This window comes from Hemiscyllium ocellatum, chromosome 3, assembly GCF_020745735.1.
Source record: "Hemiscyllium ocellatum isolate sHemOce1 chromosome 3, sHemOce1.pat.X.cur, whole genome shotgun sequence".
NCBI lineage: Eukaryota > Metazoa > Chordata > Chondrichthyes > Orectolobiformes > Hemiscylliidae > Hemiscyllium > Hemiscyllium ocellatum.
The window spans coordinates 69,347,446-69,374,949 of record NC_083403.1 but is presented as its reverse complement, the minus strand read 5'-3'; the positions used below and the strand labels follow the sequence as shown (position 1 = coordinate 69,374,949).

The following is a 27,504-nucleotide window of genomic DNA, read 5'->3' as shown; positions in this document are numbered from 1 at the left end:
GAGTGAAATGAGAAGTAATTTCTTGACTCAGAGAGTTGTTTGGATTTGGAATTCCCTGCCTGTGGGAGTGGTGGAGGCGGATTCCGTAGGAGGTTTCAAAAGAGAGCTGGGTATAGATTTGAAAGTGATGTATTTAGGGATTACAGAGATAGGGCTGGAGATTGGGACTAGTTGGATAGTCTTTCAGGAGCTGGTACAGACACAACAATCTAAATGGCTGTTTCTGTACTGTAAACTTCTATGATTCTAAGTTAATGGTAGTCATGGATTCAAAAAGAAGGTCCTCCCTGCCAAACTGTTCAACTTCCTTGAGGGAGTAGCAAGCTCTATGACATAATGTACCTCGATTTGCAAAGAAAGCTTCAAATAAACTTACATACACAAACAACGTTTTTAAATTCAAATCTTTGGGGATTCACCATAAACCATAAAAACGGATAAGAGGTCAACCGAAGCGAAGTTGGGAACGCGTATATTTATGACCAATGAGAAACTGGAATGTAGACTGTTTAGACATTTCTGGTTGAAGAGTCTTTATAGAATCACTGCAGTGTGGAAACAGGCCATTTGGCCCAACAAGTCCACACCGACCCTCTGAAGAGTATCCCACATGGACCCTTTCCTCTACCCTTATCATTCTACATTTCCCTTCACGAAGGCACCAAGCCCACACATCCCTGAACACTATGGACACTTTAACATGACCAGTTCACCTAACCTGCACACCTTTAGACAGTGGGAGAAAATCCATGCAGATCCTAAATTAGAGTGGTGCTGGAAAAGCACAGTAGTTCAGGCAGCATCCGAGGAGCAGGAAAATCGACGTTTCAGGCAAAAGCCCTTCATCAGGAATAGAGGCAGAGTGCCTGCAGGATGGAGAGATGAATGAGAGGATGGTGGGGATAGGGAGAAAGTAGCATAGAGTGCAATGGGTGAATGGGGGTGGGGATGAAGGTGATAGGTCAGAGAGGAGGGTGGAATGGATAGGTGGAAAGGAAGATAGGTAGGTAGGACAAGTCATGGGGACAGTGCTGAGCTGGAAGGTTGGAACTGGGGTGAGGTGCGGGAAGGGGGAAATGAGGAAACTGGTGAAGTCCACATTGATGCCCTGGTATTGAAGTGTTCCGAGGTGGAAGCTGAGGCGTTCTTCCTCCAGGTGTAGGGTGGTGAGGGAGCAGCGGTGAAGGAGGCCCAGGACCTCGATGTCCTCGACTGAGTGGGAGGGGGAGTTGAACTGTTGGGCCACGGGGCTGTGTGGTTGTTTGGTGCGGGTGTCCCAGTGATGTTCCCGAAAGTGTTCTGATAGGAGACGTCCAGTCTCCCCAATGTAGAGGAGACTGCATCGGGAGCAATGGATACAAGAAATGATATTGGTGGATGTGCAGGTAAAGCTTTGATGGATGTGGAAAGCTTCCTTGGGGTCTTGGACGGAGGTGAGGGAGGAGGTGTGGGCACAGTGTTTGCAATTTCTGCGGTGGCAGGGGAAGATGCCAGGATGGGAGGGTGCGTTATTGGGAGGCATGGACCTGACCAAGTAGTCACGGAGGGAACGGTCTTTGCGGAAGGTGGAAAGGGGTGCGGAGGGAAATATATCCCTGGTGGTGGGGTCCATTTGGAGGTAGTGGAAATGTCATTGGATGATTTGGTTTATGCCAAGGTTGGTAGGGTGGAAGGTGAGCACCGGGGGATTCTGTCCTTGTTACGGTTGGAGGGTGGGGTCTAAGGGCAGAGGTGTGGGATGTGGACAAGATACATTGGAGGGCATCTTTAACCACATGGGAAGGGAAATTGTGGTCTCTAAAGAAGGAGGCCATCTGGTGTGTTTTGTGGTGGAACTGGTCCTCCTGGGAGCAAATACAGTGGAGGCGGAGGAATTGGGAATACGGGATGGCATTTTTGCAGGAGGTAGGTTGGGAAGAGGTGTAATCCAGGTAGCTGTGGGAGTCAGTGGGTTTGTAAAAAAAAAAGTCAGTGTCAAGTCAGTCGGCATTAATGGAGATGAAGAGGTCCAGAAAGGGGAGGGAGGTGTCAGAGATGGTCCAGGTGAATTTAAGGTCGGGGTGGAATATGTTGGTGAAGTTGATGAATTACTGAACCTCCTCACAGGAGCACGAGGTGGTGTCAATGCAGTTGTCAATGTAGCAGAGGAAGAGGTGGAGAGTGGTGCCGGTGTAATTACGTAAGATGGACTGTTCTACATAGCCAACAAAGAGACGGGCATAGCTGGTGCCCATACGGGTGCCCATGGCTACCCCTTTGGTCTGGAGGAAGTGGGACGATTTGAAGGAGAAATTGTTAAGGGTGAGGACCAATACAGCCAAATGAATGAGCATGTTGGTAGAAGGGTACTGTTGGGGATGTTGGGAGAGGAAGAAACGGAGGGCTTGGAGTCCCTGGTCATGGCAGATGGAGGTGTAGTGGGATTGGATATCCATGGTGAAGATGAGGCGTTGGGGGCCGGGAAACGGAAGTCTTGGAAGAGGAGGAGGTGGAGGGCATGGGTGGTATCTGGAACATATGTGGGGAGTTCCTAGGGGAATAGGACAGTGTCGAGGCAGGTAGACATGAGTTCAGTGGGTCATGAGCATGCTGAGTCAATGGGTCAGCCGGGGTGGTCAGGCTTGTTGGTCTTGGGAAGGAGGTAGAACCGGGCAGTGTGGGATTCCCGGACTATGAAGTTGGAAGCTGTGGGTGAGAGATCTCCTGAGGTGATGAGGTTCTGCATGGTCTGGGAGATGATGGTTTGGTGTTGGGGTGGGAGTCGGGGTCATGGTCGAGGGGGCAGTAGGAGGAGGTGTCTTCGAGTTGGCGTCTGGCTTCAGCAGTGTAGAAGTCAGTGTGCCAGACTACCACTGTGCCACCTTTATCCGCTGGCTTGATGGTGAGGTCGGGATTGGAGCAGAGGGATTGGAGGGCTGCGCATTGTTAGGGTGAGAGATTGGAGTGGGGGAGGGGGTAGACAAGTTAGGGTGGTTATTGTCCCAGCGGCAGTTGGAAATGAAGAGGTCGAGGGCGGATAATAGGCCAGCAGGGGGTGTCCAGGTGGATGGCGTGTGTTGGAGGCAGGTGAAGGGGTCCTCGGAAGGTGGGCGAGAGTCCTGATGTAAAAGTAAGCTTGGAAGCGGAGGCGGAGGAAGAAGTGTTGGACGCCACGGTGTGTATTAAATTCATTGGTGCGTGGGCGGAGGGGGATGAAGGTGAGTCCTTTGCTGAGGACTGATCATTCATCCTCAGTGAGGGAGAGGTCTGGAGGAATGGTGAACACTCGGCAGGGCTGGGAGCTGGGACGGGGTGTGGGTGTGGAGCTGGGAGTGGGGGGGCGGAGCTGGTAACTGGAGTGGGTGTGGTGGTGGTGGGAATGGGGGTGGAGTCATGAACAGGGGTGGTATTCCCCTCAGGTTTCTGGGGTGCGGGGATGGTGACAGTGGGATCTGTGGGGGGGCGTGTCAGCAGAATGCAGGTGAATGGTGTTGGTGGGGGCGGAAGTGGTGGCAAACACGGCAGCGGGGGGGCGGAAATCACTGAGCGTGTGACATCAGCAATGATGTGAGGGGCGGAAGTGATGTCACGTATGGTGCATGATGAATTGTGAGGGATGGAAGCGATGTTATCAATCACCGTGGGATGGAAACCCACGCACTCACAGACAGTCACTCGAGGCTGGAATTGAACCCGACTCCCTGGCACTGTAAGGCAGCAGTGCTAACCACTGAGCCACCATGCTGCCCTTTATCATGCGACTTTTTGTAACTGTCATGAATAAAAGTTGTAGAAAACTTTACGTAATTGCTATTTACAAAAAGTCAATTGATTTTGAGAAGGAAAGCTTTTCAGGAGATATGATGTGTTTTATTATTCTAATTGCCAGGCAAACTGGTAGAAGGGACCCTATGCTCAAAGTTACTTATCAAAAGCCTCTGGATTGAGGCTGCTATGTTTTCCAGTATATTGTGTTGAAGAAAGACCATAAAGCTAGAAAGGCTAGTCTCTGATTCTTCTGATAAATAACAGAAAAGCGTAGAGCAGAATCATTTTCCAAAATCTCTCTTGGCTGAAATGTTGTAAGTGCCTGGTAAAGTCAAACATCAAGCTTTCTAACTAACTCTCATCTGAACTGAAATTTTATTTGAACATATCATCAATTGTCCACATCCCGATCTCAATGACAGGACTGGCTTATAATATATATCTTTTTTCATCCTTTGACCATGGGAGTGTTTTGCCACTTGCCTAATTATTTTAAAGCTCTAAATGTCTCTGCAGACTATGTTGTCTTGTCTTGTGTATGAATGTACATGTTTGAGATAACGGCAGAAAAGAAGCTATTCTTGAATCCGTTCAGATTTGTCTTCAACCTTTTATATCTTCTGCCCGATGGAAGAGAGTAGAAGAGAGCGTATCTGGGGCAGGAGGGGTCTTTGATTATGTTGGTTGCTGAAACTGAGGGAGTTAATTCTGAAAAATAGATTACTTATTAATCAGTTTTGTCACTTGTTTAAAAAATGTCAGCTTTTAGAAAATAGCTACTGAAGAAACCTGGTGGAGGTCTCCTTAGTTCTAGACTAAATCAGAAAGATAAATAAGTTGGTCATTTTTGTGATGAAATAGAACAGTTAAGTTGTTGGTGCAAGTGGAATAGTGGGACTTGATTACCTGCGCACTCCTCTCAGAGTCCTAACAAAGGGCTACGAGAAGAGTGCGAGTAAGTGGAATTGAAATGCCCATCAGCCATGTATAAATGGCGAAGTGGACTCAATGGGCTGAATGATCTTGCTTCTACTCCAATGTCTTATGATCTTATGGCCATCAAGAGTTCTTCCACCCTCAATGCCTGAATATCTCTTTTGTGTCGCAATTAGAATGGTACTGAAATATTTTGTTTGATTTATTGTTGTTACATGTACCGAGATGCAGTGAAAAGTGTTGTTTTATGTGCTACACAGGCAGATCGTACCATACAAAGTGCATCAGGGTAGCAGAACAGAGTGCAGAATACAATGGTACAGCCACAGACAAGGTGCAGTGAGAAAGCAATCAACACTAACATTTGAGAGGTCTGTTCAAAATTCTGATAACAGTAGCGAAGAAGTTGTTCTTGAATCTGTTTGTATGTTTATTCAAATTATTATATCTTCCGTCCTCTGGCAGAGGGTGGAAGAGAATATAACCAGATTGGGAGGGGTCTTTAATTATGAAGCTGAGGGAGTTATAGGAATCTTAGCAGACTTGATGCTAACTTTGCAGAATACAGTCTTTCATGTTTGGCACACTGTCTCTCTCTCTCTCTCTCTCTCTCTCTCTCTCTCTCTCTCTCTCTCTCTGTCTCTCTCTCTGTCTCTCTCTCTCTCTCTCTCTCTGTGTCTCTCTCTCTCTCTCTCTCTCTCTCTCTCTCTCTCTCTCTCTCTCTCTGTCTTCTAGTTTCTTTCCAACCAGGTGTATGGTCTATTAGAATATAAACTATGGTCTAACTATAAAGTTGGATCTTACTTCATCTGACTTACATATTGCATTTTCGGGATGTAGGTATATAGTTCAGCTTCTTTTATTTGCTCTGTTTGTTGATAGTCTGCATAGTTAATGACAGAGTACTCAGTTAATTGCATCTCTTTCAACCTCATTGGTTATTCTAACAGTATTTCAAGGAATACAATTATATCTAATTTTGCTCTTTATGAGTAATCTGTAACATTTGTTTCTGTAAAGTTCTATCTTCTTTAGTTCTGGTTATTTTGCCCAACTCCATCCTGATTTCTGAGCTGCATTGTCTGATATCCACAACTATGAATCTATAACCTTCTGGATGAAAGGATGTGAATGCTAACATGACCCATGTAGAAAAACATAAAAGTCAGCTCTGGCGGAATTAAGAAATGAAATCATTGACGTTTTCCCAGTTTAATCTTTAATGAAGAGACTTCAAGGTGATGAAGTACCAAGGAATTCCTTTCTCATGTAATATTCCATTTATCTCAAAATGCTCTGCAAAGTGGATTTTCACTTTATCCAGAGCTGGCTGAACAAATGGTTCTTGTGAATTTCTTCATCATAAAGTGAGGTCAATAATGTATCTCTTCAGAATTTAGATGAGAATGTTGAAACTACTTTTAGTTTTCTATACTTTCTTAAAGGTATGCAATATTTGTAACAGAGTGTGATGGACAGTACATTGGAAGCCTGTGAATAATAAGAGGTAAAGTTCCACTTCAGAACCATTGAATTGAAGTGATGCTATTAGCTATGAACTTCCAAACACAAAAACATTTCAATATAAAACTATTCAGTCCTCCAATTACTGATTTTGTGCTTTTTCAGGAAAATGAAATATTATATTGCACAAAAATATCAATTAAATCAATTCAAACTGCAAAACATTTGTCTTTTGCAGCAGAGCAGAGCTGATGGAACTGGACTAATAATCCAGAAGTACAGGTTAATGTCCTGGGAACCTAGGTTTGAATTCCACCACGGGAAAGGTAAAATTTGAATTCAAATAATAAATATGAAATCAACAGCTGGTTGATTGTAAGGAAAGAAAACCTTCCATCCTCACCTAAGTCTATATCCCAGCAATGTCACTGGCTCTGAATTGACTGAGAAAGCCACTCAATATTAAGAAACTTCTACAATGTTGGAGTGAAACCAGCTGGATGATCTGACTTCCATCTGGAAATGGCAATGGCAAACACAGCTCTGTCAATCCTTCATTGTTTTCCTTACCGAGATTTTCTGCTTTGACTGAGAGAGCTGTCCCACAGACTGGTCAAGCAATAGTCTGACATAGTCATGCTTACTAACTCGTACATTACAGATAATGTCACAGCCACTAGCATCACCATCCTGGGTTTGTCTGATACTGCAGACCAAGCAGACCTGGCAGCCCAGCAGCATAAGGTTATGAGGAAGTTGCACTAGGATTCCTCAATGATAATTCTGGACCTTGTGAAGCCTGATGGCATCTGTGAAACAAAGAAAAAAGACACCTCCTTGGATTATTCCCTGTACCTCGCCAAACCCTCAGCTGATGAAATGGGTGGCACGGTGGCACAGTGGTTAGCACTGCTGCCTCACAGTGCCAGAGACCCGGGTTCAGTTCCCGCATCAGGCGACTGACTGTGTGGAGTTTGCACGTTCTCCCCGTGTCTGCGTGGGTTTCCTCCGGGTGCTCCAGTTTCCTCCCACAGTCCAAAGATGTGCGGGTCAGGTTAATTGGCCATGCTAAATTGCCCGTAGTGTTAGGTGAAGGTAAATGTAGGGGTATGGGTGGATTACGCTTTGGCGGGTCGGTGTGGACTTGTTGGGCCGAAGGGCCTGTTTCCACACTGTAAGTAATCTAATCTAATCTAGTCCTCCATGTTGAACAGCAACTGGGAGATGCACTAAGATGGGCTATGGCACAGAACATACTTTGGGTGGTTAACTTTAATGTCAATGGCTCATTGCTACTGACCAAGCTGGTTGAGCACTGAAAGACTTAGATACTAACTTGGGTCTGAGATAGATGGTGAGGAATCCAACAGGAGGGAAAACCTTATCCTCACCAATCTAGTTGTCACAGATATATCTGCCCATAGTTAAAAATCACACAACACCAGGCTATAGCCCAACAGGTTTAATTGGAAGCACACTAGCTTTCGGAACGACGCTCCTTCATCAGGTGGTAGTGGAGCCCTGATGTTGGACTATAACCTGGTGTTGTGTGATTTTTAACTTTGTACACCCCGGTCCAACACTGGCACGTCCAAATCAAATCTGCCCATGACAGTGATTGTAGAGCTAAAGTCAGGCATCATATTGAAGATACCTTGTTTCACAATGCATGACACTATTACCCCTCTAAACAGATTTTGAACAGATCTAGCTACTCAAAACTGGGCATCAGTGAGGTGCTATGGGAAATCAGCAGGAGCATAATTATGTAAAAATCCAGTTGGCAACCTCTTGGCTCAGTAAATCCCCTGTCTAATATTCCCAACAAGCCAGGCTTCTAACCCTGGTTCAATGAAGAGTTCAGTAAAGCATGCGAATTGCAGCATCAGTTATAGCTAAAATGAGTTATTAACTTGGCTGAATCTCCAGTAGAAGACTACTTGCATGGCAAATGGCAGAGGGTAGTATGTGTTGGACAGGGTTAGGCGAGCTAAGATTCAATAGATAAGGAGCTCTGCAGTCCTGCCGCATCTAGTCATGAATGGTGATGGACAAATAAATAAACTCATGGTTTTTCATAAATGGGGATCCGGGTATGTTAGCTGAAAGTCAAAGTCAAAACATTCATATCCATCTTCTTTCAGAAGTGTTGAATGAATGACCTATCTTGTCTCACCTGACGTCCTCAGCATCACAGATATTAGTCTTCAGCCAATTCAATTCACTCCATGTGTTATCAAGAAACAACTGAAGGCACTGGATACTGCAAAGGCCCTAACAATATTCCAACAATAGGACTGAAAACTGGTGCTCCAGCCCTTCCTTCCCCCAGCTACAAAAACGGATATTTACCGAGCAATATGGAAAGTAGCCCATGCAGATCCAGTGCACCAAAAGCCAGGGAAGTCCAACCTGGCTACTTTTAGTGCTTTACATCTACTCGTAATTTTCAGCAAAGTCAGGAAGGGGTCATTGACAATGCTAACAATCAGTAATAACCTGGTCACTACCATTCAGTTTGGATTTCTTCAGGGCCATCAAGCTCCTGACTCCAGTAAAACTTTGTTCCAAACATAAACAAAACAGCTGAATTCCAGAGGTGAGATGTGAATGACAGCCCTTGACATCAATGCTGCATTTGCCTGAATATTGCATTGACGAAGCTTAAAGAAATTGTAGCCAATGGGAATCAGGTGGAAACCTCGATGATGGTTGAAATCCTGGTACAAAGGAAGATGGTTCTCATTGTTGGAGGACAAATATCTTAGCTCCAGGATATCCCTATAGGAGTTATTCAGGGTAGTGTCCTTTTCCCAATCATCTTCAGCTACTTCATTGATCCTCCCTCTATTATAAGGTGCGAATTGCAGATGTTTGCAGATGAGTTTTGCAAAATTCAGCACTATTCCCAACTCCTGGGATACTGAAGCAGCCCATGTCACATGCAGCAACATCCTGGACAACATCTGAGCTTCAGCTGACAAGTGCCAAGTGGTCATTGCCTGTGACTAGTGCCAGGCAATGACCATTTCTAGCAAGAGTGAATCTAATCATCTTCCCTTGATGTTTATTAGTAAAGCTATCACTGAATCCCTCACAATTAATATCCTGGGCTTCGTCATTGATCATAAACTGAACTGGACTAGCCATGTAGCCATATTACTTCTTGAAGCAGGCCAAGGTTAGAAATCCTGCTTGAGTAACTCACCTCACCTCCTGACTATGTAGTGGATCACTTTGAAATATTAACTAAATTGTATGGACTTGATGGGCCTATAATGGTATTATCTCTAGACTACAAATTCAGAGACCCAGGTAATGTTCGGGTAACCTGAGTTTGAATCTCCCAGTGGCAGATGGGGGAATTTGAATTCAATAAAAACAACGTGGAATCAATAGTCCCATGACAGTTGTGAAGCCATTGCCGAATGACTTGTTTCACTAGCATCCTTTAGGGAAGAAAATTGCCATCCTTAGCTGGTCTGGACTCCAGACCCAGAACAATATGATTGACTCTTAAATACTCTTTAGACAATTAAGGATGGGCAATAAATACTGGCCTAGTCAGTGATGTCTTCACCCTGTGACTGGATTAAAAAAATTAGGAACACCTTACCTGATGTAACCATTGTCTTATTAAAATGCAACCTACAGCCGTAGATTAAACAGTGCAAATTTTATTTTCAAGCAGACTGATCTATTCAAAATATTAACCAACAGTATGAAAGTCTTAAATTCAACATGTAAGTATGCAGTCCATTAGAGAACTACTCGATATAATATTAAGATAGTTGACTCAGTGAGAGAGAACATATTGAGGTAGTTGCATCGAAATCTTCACCTTGCAGCCAAATCAATTGTTGGTAAGTGCCCTGTCACTAATTCTGTGCATATTATTGGTATTACTGCTTTGAGTAACATGTGGGGTCATTTACATTGGAAGAGGTTTCATGTTACAGGTATATCCAGTATAGCTTGGCATCAAAGAAACTGGCTGAAGATCTGTACAGGGACAGGAGTAGAATTCTTGATACATCAGCATTTTGATTTACTGAACATTCTGCATTGTCATTTCAAATTGCTGTTTTTAGAAATGTTGTTGTGCCTTACTGGGTTTTTCACAGAGTACGAATGAACTTGCACCTCATATTGTGCTTGTCCTGATGAAAAGACATATAGCAGATCTCCAACATCTTTTGCTTTTGTCGATAAGATATTCCAGCTGTATTTCATAGGCAGGTTTGGCGTGATTATGCATATAAATAAAATGGTGCTGTTTCTTTTACCAAGGAGTTTTGCATGTAATTCATTTATGCTAATTTTGCACTTAACCCATTCTTGCACATAAAATTTTCTAAACCTTTTGTGCAGTTACAACCCACTAGGGTAGTGCAATGAAAATCAAGCCCTGCTATTCCCAGAGTCATCACCAAAGTTAAAGATTCCCCAAAGATTCCCTGTCTTTTTGAAACAGGTTGGCAGCATGGATCACGGTTTCGGTACAAACAAGAGTTACTTTTTATGGCAAATAGATTCTAATTAGATAAACAATTATGAACTATTGACATATAATTGTACAAGTTAAATCTTTAACCCCCTTATAAACCTCCCTCCCCACACAGATATAGACCAGGAAGAAACATGGGTGTGATGGGTGGAAGGAAAGACTGAAAAGGCACTTAGACAAAAGTTAGGAATGCCTCATCTTCTGCCTCGGAACACTTCAACCCCAGGTTGTCAATGTGAACTTCACCAGTTTCCTCATTTTCCCTCCCCCACCTTACACCAGTTCCAACCTTCCAGCTCAGCACCATCCTCATGACCTATCCTATCTGCCAATCTTCCTTCCCACCAATCTGCTCCACCCTCCTCTCTGACCTATCACCTTCATCCCCACCCCCATCCATCTATCATACTCTTTGCTACCTTCTCAGCCACACCCCACCCCCCTCCCATTTATCTCTCCACCCCGGAGGCTCCCTGCCTTCATTCTTGATTAAGGGATTTTGCCTGAAATATCAATTTTCCTGCTCCTCAGATGCTGCCTGACCTGCTGTGCTTTTCCAGCACTACTCTAATCTAGACAATGAAAAGGCTGTTAGTTGGTCTCAAGCCACAGAGTTCACTGAGATGATGCTTTCGGTCTTGTCAGTACTTGCTGGTGTGCAAGCCTCCTTAGAACCATATCGTACAAAAGAGGCTTTTCAGCCCATTAGGTCTGTACTGCCAAATCTACGCCAAATCTAAACTAGTCCCACTTTCCAGCACTTGGTTCATAGTCTTCTCCAGGTATTTCATTTGCTTGCAGGGAGCACAGAGTGACGAGTTCATACTTGTAAAGTTTCTGATTTATTAGTTAAGAGCTACTACTTACAGCAATTGATGAGGGAAAACAAATATCAGCAGTCCTGGCACTGATCCCTATAGAACACCACTGGTCATAGATCTCCAGTCAGAAAAACACCCTTCTTGCTGGTAACTTCACTGGCCTGTCTGGCTTGCAGCATTCAAAACGAGCACAAATCTTTCTTTCCCTGCAGCACAGGGCGGGCTTAATGGCTGTCTTCAAGCCATGACCTTTAATAAATGTTCATCTGTATCAATATGCCAGCCTACTAACAAACACAGGCAATTCATTTATTTTTGGATATTCTCGGAAGGGTAAACATTTGGGATGGCATGATGGCCTAGTAGTTAGCACTGCTGCCTTACAGTGCCGAGTATGTGGGTCCAATTTAAGCTTTAGGTAGCTGTACAGTATCCATATGAGTGTGGAGTTTGCACATTCGCCCTCTACGTGCATGGATTTCCATCTGGTGCTCCAGTTTCCATCCAAAATCCAAAGGTGTGCAGGTTAAGTGGATTGGCCATGCTAAATTGTAGTGTCCAGGGATGTGCAGACTAGACCATGGTAAATAGAGTCATAGAGTCATAGAGATGTACAGCATGGAAACAGACCCTTCAGTCCAAACCGTCGATGCTGACCAGATATCCCAACCCAATCTAGTCCCACCTGCCAGCACCTGGCCCATATCCCTTCAAACCCTTCCTATTCATATACCCATCCAAATGCCTCTTAAATGTTGCAATTGTACTAGCCTCCACCACATCCTCTGGCAGCTCATTCCATACATGTACCATCCTCTGCGTGAAAAAGTTGTCCCTTATGTCTCTTTTATATCTTTCCCCTCTCATCCTAAACCTATGGCCTCTGGACTCCCCGACCCCAGGGAAAAGACTTTGTCTATTTATCCTATCCATGACCCTCATAAATTTGTAAACCTCTATAAGGTCACCCCTCAGTCTCCAAAGCTCCAGGGAAAACAGCACCAGGCTGTTCAGCCTCTGCCTGTAGCTCAGATCCTCCAACCCTGGCAACATTCTTGTAAATCTTTTCTGAACCCTTTCAAGTTTCAAAACATCTTTCCAATAGGAAGAAGACCAGAATTGCACGCAATATTCCAACTGTGGCCTGACCAATGTCCTGTACAGCCACAGCATGACCTCCCAACTCCTGTACTCAATACTCTGACTAATAAAGGAAAGCTACCTGTGACTCCATTTTCAAGGAGCTATGAACCTGCACTCCAAGGGTCTCTTTGTTCAGCAACACTCTCTAGGACCTAACCATTAAGTGTATAAATCCTACTAAGATTTTCTTTGCCAAAATGCAGCACCTCGCATTTATCTGAATTAAATTCCATCTGCCACTTCTCAGCCCAGTGGCCCATCTGGTCCAGATCCTGTTGTAATCTGAGGTAATCCTCTTGGTAGTCCACTACACCTCCAATTTTGGTGTCATCTGCAAACTTAGTAACTGTACCTCTTACGCTTGCATCCAAATCATTTATGTAAATGACAAAAAGTAGAGGACCCAGCACCGATCCTTGTGGCACTCCACTTGTCACAGGCCTCCAGTCTGAAAAACAACCCTCCAACACCACCCTCTGTCTTCTACCTTTGAGCCAGTTCTGTATCCAAATGGCTAGTTCTTCCTGTATACCATGAGATCTAACCTTGCTAATCAGTCTCCCATGGGGAACCTTGTCGAACGCCTTATGCAAGTCCATATAGATCACATCTACTGCTCTGCCCTCATCAATCTTCTTTGTTACTTTTCCAAAAAACTCAATCAAGTTTGTGAGACATGATTTCCCACACACAAAGCTAAGTTGGCTATCCCGAATCAATCCTTGCCTTTCCAAATACATGTACATCCTGTCCCTCAGGGTTCCCTCCAACAACTTGCTCACCACCGAAGTCAGGCTCACCAGTCTATAGTTCCCTGGCTTGTCTTTACCATCCTTGTTAAACAGTGGCACCACGTTTGCCAACCTCCAGTCGTCCGGCACCTCACCTGACTGTCGATGATACAAATATCTCAGCAAGTGGCCCAGCAATCACTTCTCCAGCTTCCCACAGAGTTCCCGGGAACACCTGATCAGATCCTGGGGATTTATCCACCTTTAACCGTTTCAAGACATCCAGCACTTCCTGCTCTGTAATCTGGACATTTTGCAAGATGTCACCATCTATTTCCCTACAGTCTATATCTTCCATATCCTTTTCCACAGAAAATACTGATGCAAAATATTCATTTAGTACCTCCCCGATTTTCTGTGGCTCCACACAAAGGCCGCCTTGCTGATCTTTGAGGGGCCCTATTCTCTCCCTAGTTACCCTTTTGTTCTTAATATATTTGTAAAAACCCTTTGGATTCTCCTTAATTCTATTTGCCAAAGCTATCTCATGTCCCCATTTTGCCCCCCTCATTTCCCTCTTAAGTATACTCCGACTTTCTTTATACTCTTCTAAGGATTCACTTGTTCTATCGTGTCTATACCTGACGTATGCTTCCTTCTTTTTCTTAACCAAACCCTCAATTTCTTTAGTCATCCAGCATTCCCTATACCTACCAGCTTTCCCTTTCACCCTGACAGGAATATACTTTCTCTGGATTCTTGTTATTTCATTTCTGAAGGCTTCCCATTTTCCAGCCATCCCTTTACCTGCGAACATCTGCCCACAATCAGCTTTTGAAAGTTCTTACCTAATACCGTCAAAATTGGCCAATTTAGAACTTCAACTTTTAGATCTGGTCTATCCTTTTTAAAACGATTAGAATTATGGTTGCTGGCCCCAAAGTGCTCCCCCACTGACACCTCAGTCACCTGCCCTGCCTTATTTCCCAAGAGTAGGTCAAGTTTTGCACCTCCTCTAATAGGTACATCCACATACTCAATCAGAAAATTGTCTTGTACACACTTAAGAAATTCCTCTCCATCTAAACCTTTAACACTATGGTAGTCCCAGTCAATGTTTGGGAAGTTAAAATCCCCTACCATAACTACCCTATTATTCTTACAGATAGCTGAGATCTCCTTACAAGTTTGTTTCTCAATTTCACTCTGACTATTGGGGGGTCTATAATACAATCCCAAAAAGGTGACCATCCCTTTCTTATTTCTCAGTTCCACCCAAATAACTTCCCTGGATGTATTTCTGGGAATATCCTCCCTCAACTCAGCTGTAATGCTATCCCTTATCAAAAATGCCACTCCCCCTCCTCTTTTGCCCCCCTTTCTATCCTTCCTGTAGCATTTGTATCCAGGAACATTCAGCTGCCAGTTCTGTCCATTCTTGAGCCATGTTTCCGTAATTGCTATGATATCCCAGTCCCATGTCCCTAACCATGACCTGAGTTCATCTGCTTTCTCTGTTAGGCCCCTTGCATTGAAATAAATGCAGTTTAATTTCTTAGTCCTACCTTGTCCCTGCCTGTCCTGACTGTCTGACTCACTTCTGTTCTCAACTGTACCCGTCTCAGATCGATCTCTTTCCTCACTATCTCCCTGGGTCCTTCCCCCCCCACCTTACTAGTTTAAATCCTCCCAAGCAGTTCTAGCAAATTTCCCTGCCAGTATATTAGTCCCCTTCCAATTTAGGTGCAATCCGTCCTTCTTGTACAGGTCACTTCTACCCCAAGAGAGATTCCAATGATCCAGAAATGTGAATCCTTCTCCCATACACCAGCTCCCCAGCCATGCATTCATCTGCTCTATCCTCCTATTCCTGCCCTCACTAGCTCATAGCACTGGGAGTAATGCTTGAGGACCTCCTTTTTAAATTTCTGCCTAATTCTCTGTAATCTCCCTTCAGAATCTCAACCTTTCCCCTTCCTACATCATTGGGTTAGAGGAATAGGATGGGGGGCTGAGTCTGGATGTGATGCTATTTAGAGTGTCAGTGCAGGCTCAATGGGCCAAATGGCCTCTATCTGCAGTTTAAGAATGCTATGATAACATGCCCGCAGTTTGGGACTTCATCCACAGAAATGGACTTTCTGTTGACAAGTGTAGTCTGCCGCACATAATCTGACATCACAGACCAGTTGTTTGGAATTGCATCTGTCTCTTTAGGGCATCATTTCAGGTGTGACATTCCATGTTTCCTCTCAGGCCTTTGCTCAGCTGCCTGGAATTTCCATCCACATATTTTGGCTCTATGTCCCCTTCTTAAAAATTCATGTTGTAATTAACAGTCTAGTGTGACCGTAAGTAATTCAGGAATTTATGAACCATTGCCATGGCATTACATAACTTTAATCTTGCTGTTTTATTCTCTTTGATCTCCACAAATGGAAACTACAATCTATATAACTTTTCTAAAATTCCTCAAAGCTTTCTCAATGCTTTCATTTCAGCCAAAAAGGTGCAATGAGTGTTAAAAAAATCGCTCTTTTTATAATCATGAAATAAGTGATCGACTTTGATAGTTTGAACAGTTTCCAAAAGTTTTATCGTTCCAGTCAATCTCCATATTGTTTAGGCTATTGTTATCGTGTTTTCAATGTTTTCTTTAACATTCATTGGTTTAATGCATTTGTTCCAGTAAAGACACAAGAAATTAGATTCCATTACTGTTGATTATTGGGTGGTCAAGGTATCTATCTGACTTCATGTTGTTTGCATTAGTTGCCAAACCTGGGAATCTCCTTTCTCATTGGAGTTAAGAAAAAGACCTGGAGAGATCTTGACTGGATTAAGATTACATGAGAGAAATGGCGACAGAAGGAATTATAGTTTGTTTGGTGGCTCATGTGATAATTTAAAGTCAGAAATGTATTTGACACTCAATTTTCCTTTTTTTTTAGCCAGGAGCAGCAGATTATCCAACTTCAGCAAAAAATACAAGAAAATGAACTTCGAGCGCAGAGAGCACTTTTGGAACGCTGTGATCCTGCATTCACGATAAAAACACAGGTAATTGTATGACATTCAGATAATATGATACGTCTGACTGTAATTCTTGGAGGAGGTTAAACTGGGACCTGCTATGACATGGTCCGGTCCCATGTTTGAGACTTCATTGTGCAAGGTGGAGAAAGTATGGTCTGCAGATGCTGGAGATCAGAGTCAAGAGTGTGTTGCTGGAAAAGCACAGCAGGTCAACACAACAACCGAGGAGCAGGAGAATCGATGTTTCGGGCTAGAGATTTCTGATGAAGGGCTCCTGCCCAAAACGTCGATTGTCCTGCTCCTCGGATGCTGCCTGACTTGCTGTGCTTTTCCAGCACCACACTCTCAACCTTCATCATGTAAGGTGATGAGGCTCTGACACTTGCTTAAATACCAGCAGTGTAGATAGTCTGAATGCTCAAGTCCATGGCTTTTGCTGATGAGACCAGGTTTTCTTGGCTACTGAGTTTGTACATGAGGTCCAACTGAGGACCAGGCTCAAAATGTAGCCTGGATTCTGAAAAATGTCATAGATATTAACCTGAGTAATGATGCCCAAATATTCAGTGAAGATATGCATTGTCACATTTTCCCACCGTACCAAGGATCTATTTACTGTGACAATCATTTTCAGTTGAGTCACCTCATTTATTTAAAGCAAACCTAAGCCAATCAGGTACTTGCTGAAATATTTCACTTCCCCTTAATTTATGATGAATCTGTTGATCCCTAATGTGGAGACTTGAACATACACTTTTGAAAAGCATTCAACATTTAATGAGATTGCAAAATGAGAACATGTCTGTCCTCTCAGATGCAAATAAAAAAATGTCATGCCTCTGTCTCTGTTGTCACCTCTTTCAACACTTTGGGATGTAGATCATTGGGTCCCAGAGAGGAGTCAACTTTCCATGTTGTTTATTCAATGCTAGTTGTTCAATGCTACTTTTTCTTAACTAATTTATTTGAATTCCTCATTCTCATTAGTCCCTTAGTTCTCTATCATTCCTGGGAGATTTCATGGCTCTTCCTCTGTGAAGAGAGACAAAGTAATTATTTAGCTTCTCGAACATTTCTCTATTTTCCTTCATAAATTCTCCTACATTTGTCTGTAGTGGACCTACACATATCTTTGCTAATATTTTCTTTTTACGTACATACAGAAGTTTTTACATCCATTATTTATGTTGCTTGTCAGTTTGCTACTGAGGTAGGCAATATGTTGTTTCCCTTTTCATCACTATCTCCAATGCTTGTATATCTTTCCTTGTGCAGCATGAATCCCCATGTGAGAATATGAGACATACACACCATACAGAAACATCCAAAGTGATTGATTGTGGAAAGAAAAATCTGGAGCAAAAGCTGTCCGCAGCGGAGCTTGAGATTGTGCATCTCAAGGAGTGCCTCAGGAAAAACACCCAAAAATATATGGAAGAAGCAAAAAAAATGGAGGAAAAGGTAAAACGCAATGACTATTGATACTTTACATGAGCACAGTAGAAGCAGGGGTAGGCCATTTGGCCTGCCTAGACTTCTTCACCATTTAATAAGATCATGGCTGGTCTGATTGTAACCTCAAATCCCCATTCCCATGTGACTTTTACAAACTTTCATCACCATGCTGACGAAGAATTTATCTACCTGTAGTTTCTTTGAGCAACATATTCTGGAACTGACCATAGAGCTGACTACACCAGACCTGGCATTGTGCAATGGGATCGGATTAATTAATGATCTCATAGTAAAGGCAGTGCTAGGTAGCAGCAATCATATGATTGATTGATTGAATTTTGCAATCAGTTTGCAAAATGGGCAAATAGGTCTGGAACTTTATTTTTAATTAAACTGGGCAATTATGAAGGTGTGGAAGAAAAGCTGATGTAAGTAAATTGGCAAATTAAATTTAAAAATAAAGATGGAGTGGCAGGCACTTGAGGGGATATTTCAGAATACACATATTGGATATATTTGAATAAATAAGAAAACTTCATAAGATCAGACCCACCCATCTGTGGTTAAATAGTAAAGTTACATAATTCATTATTTCTTGCCAATCTGAAAAATGACCCATTTGGGGCTGACTGTCTTCTTTCTATTAGCTGCCTAATCTTCTATCTATGCTAATATGCTACCCTGTATACCAAAAGCTTTCATTTTGCACAATAACCAATGTGGCACTTTATCAAATATCTTCAAAAAAATCTGAATACAGAACATCCACCTGTTCTCCTTTATCTACAGTATGTATTAATTCCTTAAAGAACTCTAATAGATTGATTAGGCATGATTTGCCTTTCACAAAACCATGTTGACTCTGCCTGATTATCTTTCTAAGTACTCTGCTGTAATGTCTTTCATAACAGCTTCTCACAATTTTCCTCTGATGGATGTTAAACTAACTAACCTGGCGTTTTCTACTTTCTATCTCTCTCCCTTTATAAAGAAAATAGTTACATTTGCTATCTTCCAAATTAATTAGATCTTCCCTGAATCTGGGGGACCCTGGGCAAATTAAAGTCAATGCATCTACTATCTCATTTGGTACTTGTTTTAAGACCCTAGGATAACATCAATCAGGATCCTGGCACCATCAGGCCACAGGTCCAACAATTTACCCACTACCACCTCTTTGGTGATTGTGATTTTCCTGAGATCTTCCTTCCATTTCCTGATTAAAACTCTTTCTGGAATGTTACTTGTCTCCTCTTTAGTGAAGACTGATACAAAATACCTTTTGTTTAATTAATCTGCAAAATCTTTATTTTCCATTATGAATTTTCCAGATTCACTTCTGTATGGGACAATGTTCATAATGTTAACTCTTTTCTTCTATAAATATTTACATAAACTTTTACTTTTTTTATATTTCTACATAACTTTCTAGATACTTTAATTTTCCCCTCCTTATTAATCTTTTTGTTTTGTTTAATATTTTGTTCAACATTCTGATCTGCCACCTTTCTATGCACTATTGTACAATTTATTTATTTAAATTTGATACCATCTGTGTCATTTTTAGTTTACTGCAATTGATGGATCTGTCCCTTGGAAATTTTCTTCTTTGATGGAAACTACCTATCCTATGCATTCTGGAGTATCAGCTTAAATGTCTGCCACTGTTTCTCTATTGAATCTATCCTTCAATCTAATTTGTAAATCCACCTTAACAGCTTTGCTTTCATGTGCTCATAAGTATCCTCTTTTAAGTTTAAAAGTATTCTTCAAACAAAAATGTTGAAACCAAATCTACATAAAATGTAACCCAAGTCTCTTTGTTAAGTCAAGGAACATTCTGTGAAATAGAATTTCATTCAACATGGAAATGTATTCCCAAAATATAGAGGTATTCAATAGAGTTCTTAATGTTTAAGAAATTTTAGGTATAATCCAGAATTCAAGTTATTTTCACAGAAATTTAGGGAGAAAGGGTTTGTGCCCAAGTTTATTATAAGATGCATGTCTGCAATTGTGCTCTCTATTGGAGCTTCACTCATCTGGAGTATAATTTTGACTTTAACTAAAATATTTAATGTTTTCAACCTCCTGGACTCATTGACCTCGAGAAGACCTTCAGAAGAACTGTGTGGGGAGAACAGAGTGCATCATGAACTGGGAAAGAAAAGAGAGAGCAGGATCATTTCAGCATGAAGTGAAGATTTAGACGAGTGTTAGCACAAAGTGGAAAATGAGGAGAGGAATGTACAGTAAAGTGTGATTTGGCTATGGGAACAAACTAGTATGAACAGGGAAGAGAAAGCCCTGGAGTGACCATGAATTTCTACAGAACAGCTCTTACTTTGTCACCATCACTTGGTAAGAAGTGCCACACAACGTGAGTTGCCAAAGCAGTTCCACCAAAGTTAGAGACAGCGTGAAAGCAACATCAAGGAAATTTCTGACAAGTGTCTCAATGTCATGGTGATAACATCATAAGTACTTTAAAAGTAATTTAGCAATTAATTGTATATACAGAGTGTGCCAATGCATGTTTACATTGATCTACAATTGCCTGTCCCTAACCTCTTGAGAAGGTGGGTCAGGACAAATGGGATTAGGTGAGTAATTTGGTCACATGTAGAACTTGACACCATACTGGGTCAATCAACCCTCTTGAGCGGCATCACATCCATCATCTTCATTCTCTCTATGTGGCCATAGTGTATATCATCTCTAAAGGATGCACTGCAGCACTTGCGGTGGCTTGTTTGACAGTATCTACCAAACCCACAACTTTCTCAAGTAGAAGGTGAAAGGTAGCAAATGCATGGGAGCACTGTTAACTCTAAGTTCCCTTCCAAGTCAAAAACTGTCTTAATTTGAAAATGTATCCTTGTTCCTTCACCATTGCTGAGTTAAATTCTTGGAATTCCCTCCCCATTATGGATGTACCACTATCACACAAAGAGCAGTGCTTCAAGTAGGCAGTTCAATATTATCTCCTCGTGAGGAGGTTCGGATGCACAATAGATACTTGCAAGCCATACTTACATCCTGTCAGTGTTTTTTTATATAGAGTGTGAGTTTTTCAGGTGTCCATTTTAAGGATCAAAAATGATTTGATGTTATCACCAACGTCTTGTTGGTGCTTCAAAACTTCACTGGAATTTGGAGAATGATGAACATTTGTGAAACTTTGTTATTCACAACTTCACACTAAAGCGAATAGGCAAAAGAACTCAGTCCCTTGTTTGATGCATTGCTGAATGTGGAATAGATACTCAAAACCTTGTTGCAGCATAAGAAAACTGCACATTAAATTCTCAAACTCTGACATTTCAGTTAGAACTGCATTGATCAAGAAAGTGACTATGCATAAAAGTAAGCAAGTAAATAGGGGTAGCATGGTGGCTCAGTGGTTAGCACTGCTGCCTCACAGCACCAGGGACCCAGGTTTGATTCTGCCTTGGGCAACTGTCTGTGTGCAGTTTGCACATTCTCCCCGTGTCTGTGTGGGTTTCCTGTGGGTGCTCCGGTTTCCTCCAGCAGTCCAAAGATGTGCAGGTCAGGTGAATTGGCCATGCTAAATTGCCCATACTGTTAGGTGCATTAGTCAGAGGGAAATGGGTCTGGGTGGGTTACTCTTTGGAGGGTTGGTGTGGACTTGTTGAGCCAAGGGGCCTGTTTCCACACTGTAGGGAATCTAACCTAATCTAAATATGCAGAAGCATAAATAAATGTCACAGGCTAGCAAGAATGGGATCACTGGTCTTTCTAGCATCTAAATGTGTTTAAAAGTACTTAATCCTTTATTGTATTTCCATGAATTGCCAGGAAAATTAAATTGAAATGCAGCTGAAGAAACCGGCCAGTCATTTATATTTATGAAATATCCATAAGCCACTTATAAAATATGAAATGCTGACAATGATTAATATTCTGATTATTTATGCTCATCTGTTCACTTCTTGTCCTCCTCAGCTATGCAGATCATTGATTAGTGCACTGGAGAACTATTATTATTAAACTATGTCATGTTGCTGAAAGGCCTGGATTCTCAATAATATTTCTGCACTATGTTTCAGGTGAAAGCACGCGAGAAATATATCAGCAGTCTGAAAAAGAAGCTGCAAAAAGAATCTGAGCAAAGCCATGAACGACAACAGAGGATAGAAACCCTAGAGAAATACCTCGCTGATCTACCCACCTTGAATGACTTTCAGAGCCAGAGTCAGCAGGTAAAAAAGCAAAAGGTTTATCCGTTCTAGATTTTTGGAATTCTGACAACTATTTGACAATTACAAAAGAAAGCACGCATGTTTTGAATGCAGTTTTGTACATTTCTTCCCAGCTATCTTATGTTACTTCCATCAGCTAAATACCATGGAGGCTGGTTGTTGCATGATTATTCCATTTTTGGTGTTCTGCCTCCAACTGGCTGCTCAAAATGGTTTGCATCTTCACGGATGCTTCTTCCTTTGGACAAAAGATTCCCACAAGTCACTGGGAATGCTGCAGAATGTTGCAGTAGGGCTTTCAGGATTTTCCAATGGCATTGCTAGTGTTGTTTCTCCGAGAGTCTGAGTTGTCTGCTGGATATGGACATATATATCTGATGCATACAGAAGGGGTGGTAACTTAGATTCCCTACAGTGTGGAAGCAGGCCCTTTGGCCCAATAAGTCCACACTGACCCTCCGGAGAGCAACCCACCCAGACCCATTCCCCTACATTTACCCCTGACTAATGCACCTAACACTAGGGGCAATTTAGCACGGCCAATTCACCTGGCCTGCACATCTTTGGACTGTGGGAGGAAACCGGAGCACCCAGAGGAAGCCCACACAGACAGGGGAAGAATGTGCAAACTCCACACAGACAATCGCCCGAGGCTGGAATCAAACGTGGGACCCTGGTGCTGTGAGGCAGTAGTGCTAACCACGGAGCTACCATGCTGTCCGTTGTCACTGACCTTGAAGTAGTGCTAGACCTGAGGTCGTTGTCATCAAACCCTTTGTTCCTCAGATGTCCAAATGCTGCACTGGTGCACTGGACACCATGTTAAGTTTTATCATCATTGCCTGCCCTTGCTGAGGATCCCACTCACCTGTGGCAGACTGTGGATTTATGACTCACTTATTTGTCACTTTGGGATCCAGAAATCTGGGTTGAAAGAAAGTGATCTTCAGTTCTGAGGGACTTAATAAGAAGAGAAGTGGGTAGGAGGAGAATGGCTTTGCATATATGACCCTGATACTAAATTATAGGATTTTATTTATAAGACTGTATTAATTCAGTACTGCCAAGAATCCAAGTCTGTGTCTGAATTCGAGAATGGCTTAAGGTTGGCTCAGTATCTTGAATACTTTTATTGTATTAGAGTTAATCCATGTTGTTCCGGACTTGCTGTGGATCTTATTAGGCAGTGGGTAGTGTTGTGCAGTGGGAGCAAGCAGATACATACTTTTTGTCTTCTAAATGTTTAGTCTAATGTCCATTTTCTCATATGCATCTATAAGTGCATCAACAATATTTAGAATCCAAATTTCAAAGTATGCACGCTGCATGTTTCAGCTCAATGAGATTGGGTGATCTATAATGCCTATAATTGCATATTGGAGACTACGTGAGCAAAGCCACCCCCATCTACACCTTTAGCCTTCCGTGAATATCATCCTCTTCTGCTTGCCCTCTGTCTATCAAACAAAAAAAAAGCATTAAGTAATTGAAGATTAACCAAAAACAAGTCACATGCTTCCAATTCTGACAAATTGCCCTCCCCATTTGAATGTAACACTGATTTTTGCTAAAATATAAAACCAATTAAAGAAGTGGATAGCACAGGGATAAATCTTTCCTTTAAATTATTTAAGATTTAGGATTAAGAGTAATTCAACAGGAAAGAATTGCTGTGATAATGAAACAAAATGTTCTTCATAATTTTGCAGTTCTCATTATTCCATTATAATGGTACCAAGATCATTTGCAATTATATTTTTCCTAACCTCAGGGGAAATTGGTCTTCCGAAACTAAAGCTAATGCAAAATACATTATGTACAAATTGAGCTACTGTGACGTGAAATTGGACCTTTATCACCCTGATTATATTTTTATTACATATATACTTCAACAAGCAAATCTTTAGGCACACAAATGCTGAATAGCGATGACTGCTATATTTGTGGATAGATACAAATAGGCGTTCAACACTCAAAGAATATGCTGAGATTTGGCCGTGATGCATAATTCAAATTCACAATGTACAAATCGTCTATTTACGTGTTACCATATGAGGCGAAAATAGCTAAATGAGGCTTTCTACTTGGGTAGTCACCAAGTGGTTTTAATTAGTTTTTAGAAGCAAATTATTCAAAGGAAACGATTGCAGAATGTTTTATTACTGTAGTTAAACACATTTACCCATCTACAGCTCAAAAAAGTGCATAATTATGCAAATGCAGCTATAAAAACAAGCATCTCTGTATACTCCTTTGGCATTCCAATTAAGTTTTTTTTGCAAACAATACTCCATCATAATTTAATTGAAGAATAGCTGAAAGTGATCTGATAGTAACTCATCTATTTCAAGGCATTTTTATTGTCCAAAGACCCATCTTATCTCCCAGGGAACTATTGTAACTGGTATCTATTTCTGGCTTCCAAACCAATCAATGGTTTTCTAATTAAGCAGGATTTTTTAAAAAAAAATTATTTTAACTTCATGACTGGTATAGTAGAAGGAAATTAATTGGGTTAATTTAACTAGAGGAAATGAAAATTTGATATGCCCAATAACCCATAACATAAAGACAGGGAAGATATACAAACACTAATCAACTACTAAGAAGATGATCTTTGAGGTGAAGTTTGAGCCTGATGTATTTTCGTCTCTTATGTAAACTCACATACTTTGAGTTGAGGCAGAGAAAAATAAGGTAAGTGGTGACAAAAGAATGAATTCTGACCATCTCTCAGCTCTGTTAGTTTCCAACTAGTTTGCCAAATTGTCAACCAAAGCCCCACCATGAATAGAAACCTTCCTCACAAGTGTGTGAGCACCCACATTGTCTGTCCAGCTGAGAACCCCACTGTGATGTGAATTTCTGGATTTTGCTCACTGTTGTAGATCATCACATATCGATCTGATTTTTGAGAACTCAATTCTCTGAGATAGATTATTTGTCTCATATTTCATGTAATTTTCCTAAACATGAATTAGCTTATGCACCTATGGAAGTTAAAGTTTCTCTGAACTCAGTATAACTTTATGTTGAATTAAATCAAAATTTCTTCCAGGTAATACATTGTAAAATAATACAAAATAGGATTTATGCATTAATGTTAAAGCAGCACTTTATAGATTTTATACATTTTACAAGGAAAGAAATAGGGTAATAATATATGATGAAGAATGCAATATTAAAAGACATGCAAGGATAGAGAGACCATGGTTCTTTGTGTACATAACTTGCTCTGCTACCTTCAAAGATATCACAGCAATTCACAAAGCAAATGGAATCCTTGGCTTTATAAGTAGAGGCCTGAAGTATAAAAACAAATTGTACTAAGTCCTCTATAAATCACTAGAACAGCCTCTGCTGGAATACTATGTCCATTTGCAGACAAGAAAAGTTTGGAATACTGTGTTGGTTTTAAGGAATAGTTTTACTGGAGTTGTCCCAAGGATAAGTTATGCAGACATTGCTGGAGAAGTTGGGAATTTTTTTTCTTCAGTAGAGAAGGCTAAGAGGAGTTTTTAAATCAGGAAGTTTATAAATGGAATCAATAACGATTTCCTTTGGTTGATGAGTGAATAACCAGAGGGCATAGAATTGAATTGATTGGCTAAAGATCCAGAAGTGACGCGAGGAAGATCTTCATGCAATGACAGTTTTGGGCGTTATTTGAAATGGTGGTCAAATTGCATTAAATGATAGTGACCAAAGGGCGCTTGGGGAAATATGTGAATATAAAAAAAAGTTGTCAGCTAATGAGGAAAGAATAGGGAATGGGACACACAAGACTGTTCTTTGAAAAAAATCAGCGCAGTCTAATGAATCAAATAGCTTTCTCATCTGCTGTACAATTCTATGATACTTTTATATTGCATTTTGCATCAAAAGGCATTTCAAGGTGGTTAATGGAAAGGATGAAAATACTAAGTAAGAGACAACAGGAAGAGTAGCCAAAGTCTTGGAGGAAAGGATCAGGTAAGGAGGTAGGACGTTTGTGGGTTTAGAAAGCTAAATGGATGGCAGCCAGTAATGTGGCAAAGGGAAGGAGAATACTTCACAGGGAAGCAAAGTTAGCAGAGATAGATTTCTGGTGTTTGGGGTTGACAGACGGATTAGTACTGTAGAGCTGAAGGAGGTTTAAAAAGTAAGGATAAAGCACCAAGGAATTTTAACATCAGTCAAAAGAAACTGAAAGAGCCAATAAAAAGTCTTTGACTTCTATGGAAGTAACAGTTTAAAGGTGGAAAGAGAATCTATTTTTCGAGCTATTTCAGCCATTATAAAAAGAATGAAATAAAAGGAAAGGAAGACTTGCATTTTACATCATGCTTTTCATGACTACAGAGCCTCGCTAAGTGCTTTTATAGTCGATAGAATACTTTTGAAGTGTAATCTCTGTTATAATCCAGAAAACCTGGTGGCTAATTTGTGCTCAGCAACAACAGCACTGTAATAATGACAGACATCCATTTTGTGATTTTTGCTTTAGAGAGAAATATTAGCCAGGACTCTGGGGATAACTGTCCTGCTGTTCTTTGGAACAGTACCATGGGATATTTTAGTTAAATTCAAACAGCCAAATAAGGCCTTTATCATCTCATTCAAAGGACAACAGCTCCAACTGTCCAATATTCCCTCACTACTACACTGGACTGTCAACTGATTTTCTTTCTTCAAACATAAACAATCCCAATGGGGAGAGTATTATGAGAATGATGTGGAAGTGGTTGGTAGATAAGGCTGTGGCGAGAACAAGGACCCTGAAGTGGGATAATACATTATCATCATAGACACAGAGAAGGTTATTTCTGATTTAGACCAGCACAGTTTTTAATGCTAAAAGAGGGGTGAATATATGATTGGAAAGTTCAATCTAGGAGTATAAGAGAAATGAGAATGTTTTTGCCTCCAAAATCCATTGTGTTCCATGTTGTTACACATATTAGATCCAGGAACTGAAGTTAAGTTGAATGTTTTATTGTGGAGGCTGGTACAACTGCAACATTTAAAAGGCATCTAGATGGGCCTATAAATAGGAAGAGTTTGGAGGGATATGGGCCAGGTGTTGGCAGGTGGGGCTAGATTGGGTTGGGATATCTGGTCGGTATGGACAGGTTGGACCGAAGGGTCTGTTTCCATGCTGTACATCTCTATGACTCTATATTCCTTGAAGTGAGATTATTCAAAAAACCCAAAGCTCATATCACTATAACACATTGGAGGAATCTTTTGCTCTCAATAGTTGTGAGATTCGAGGCAGGAACAGCATTGAATTCAGTAAGTGGGTGAGTTACCTAAACACTACTGCCTTCCTGTCTTCACTACAATTATGTTTAGGATGACCTTTGAACCTGGCCACCAATTGGCCAATAAATGTCTACTTAAGGGCCTCATTCCACTGCTGTGGGGAGTAAGTTGGGAACTTCTGAGTGAAGGCTATCTCC

The 27,504-nt window shown here is 41.5% G+C and overlaps 1 protein-coding gene across 2 annotated transcripts in view; it reads left to right on the top strand.

Annotated features, from left to right (window-relative positions):
- Window positions 1–27,504, top strand: part of cep85l (centrosomal protein 85, like) — a 289,277-nt gene that overhangs the window by 248,373 nt on the left and 13,400 nt on the right. For both annotated transcript variants that reach the window (XM_060850775.1, XM_060850767.1), the window contains exons 5-7: window positions 16,301–16,409; window positions 17,661–17,846; window positions 21,911–22,063. In XM_060850775.1, the coding sequence (XP_060706758.1) occupies window positions 16,301–16,409; window positions 17,661–17,846; window positions 21,911–22,063 (448 nt within the window). The remainder of the gene's footprint in view (window positions 1–16,300; window positions 16,410–17,660; window positions 17,847–21,910; window positions 22,064–27,504) is intronic.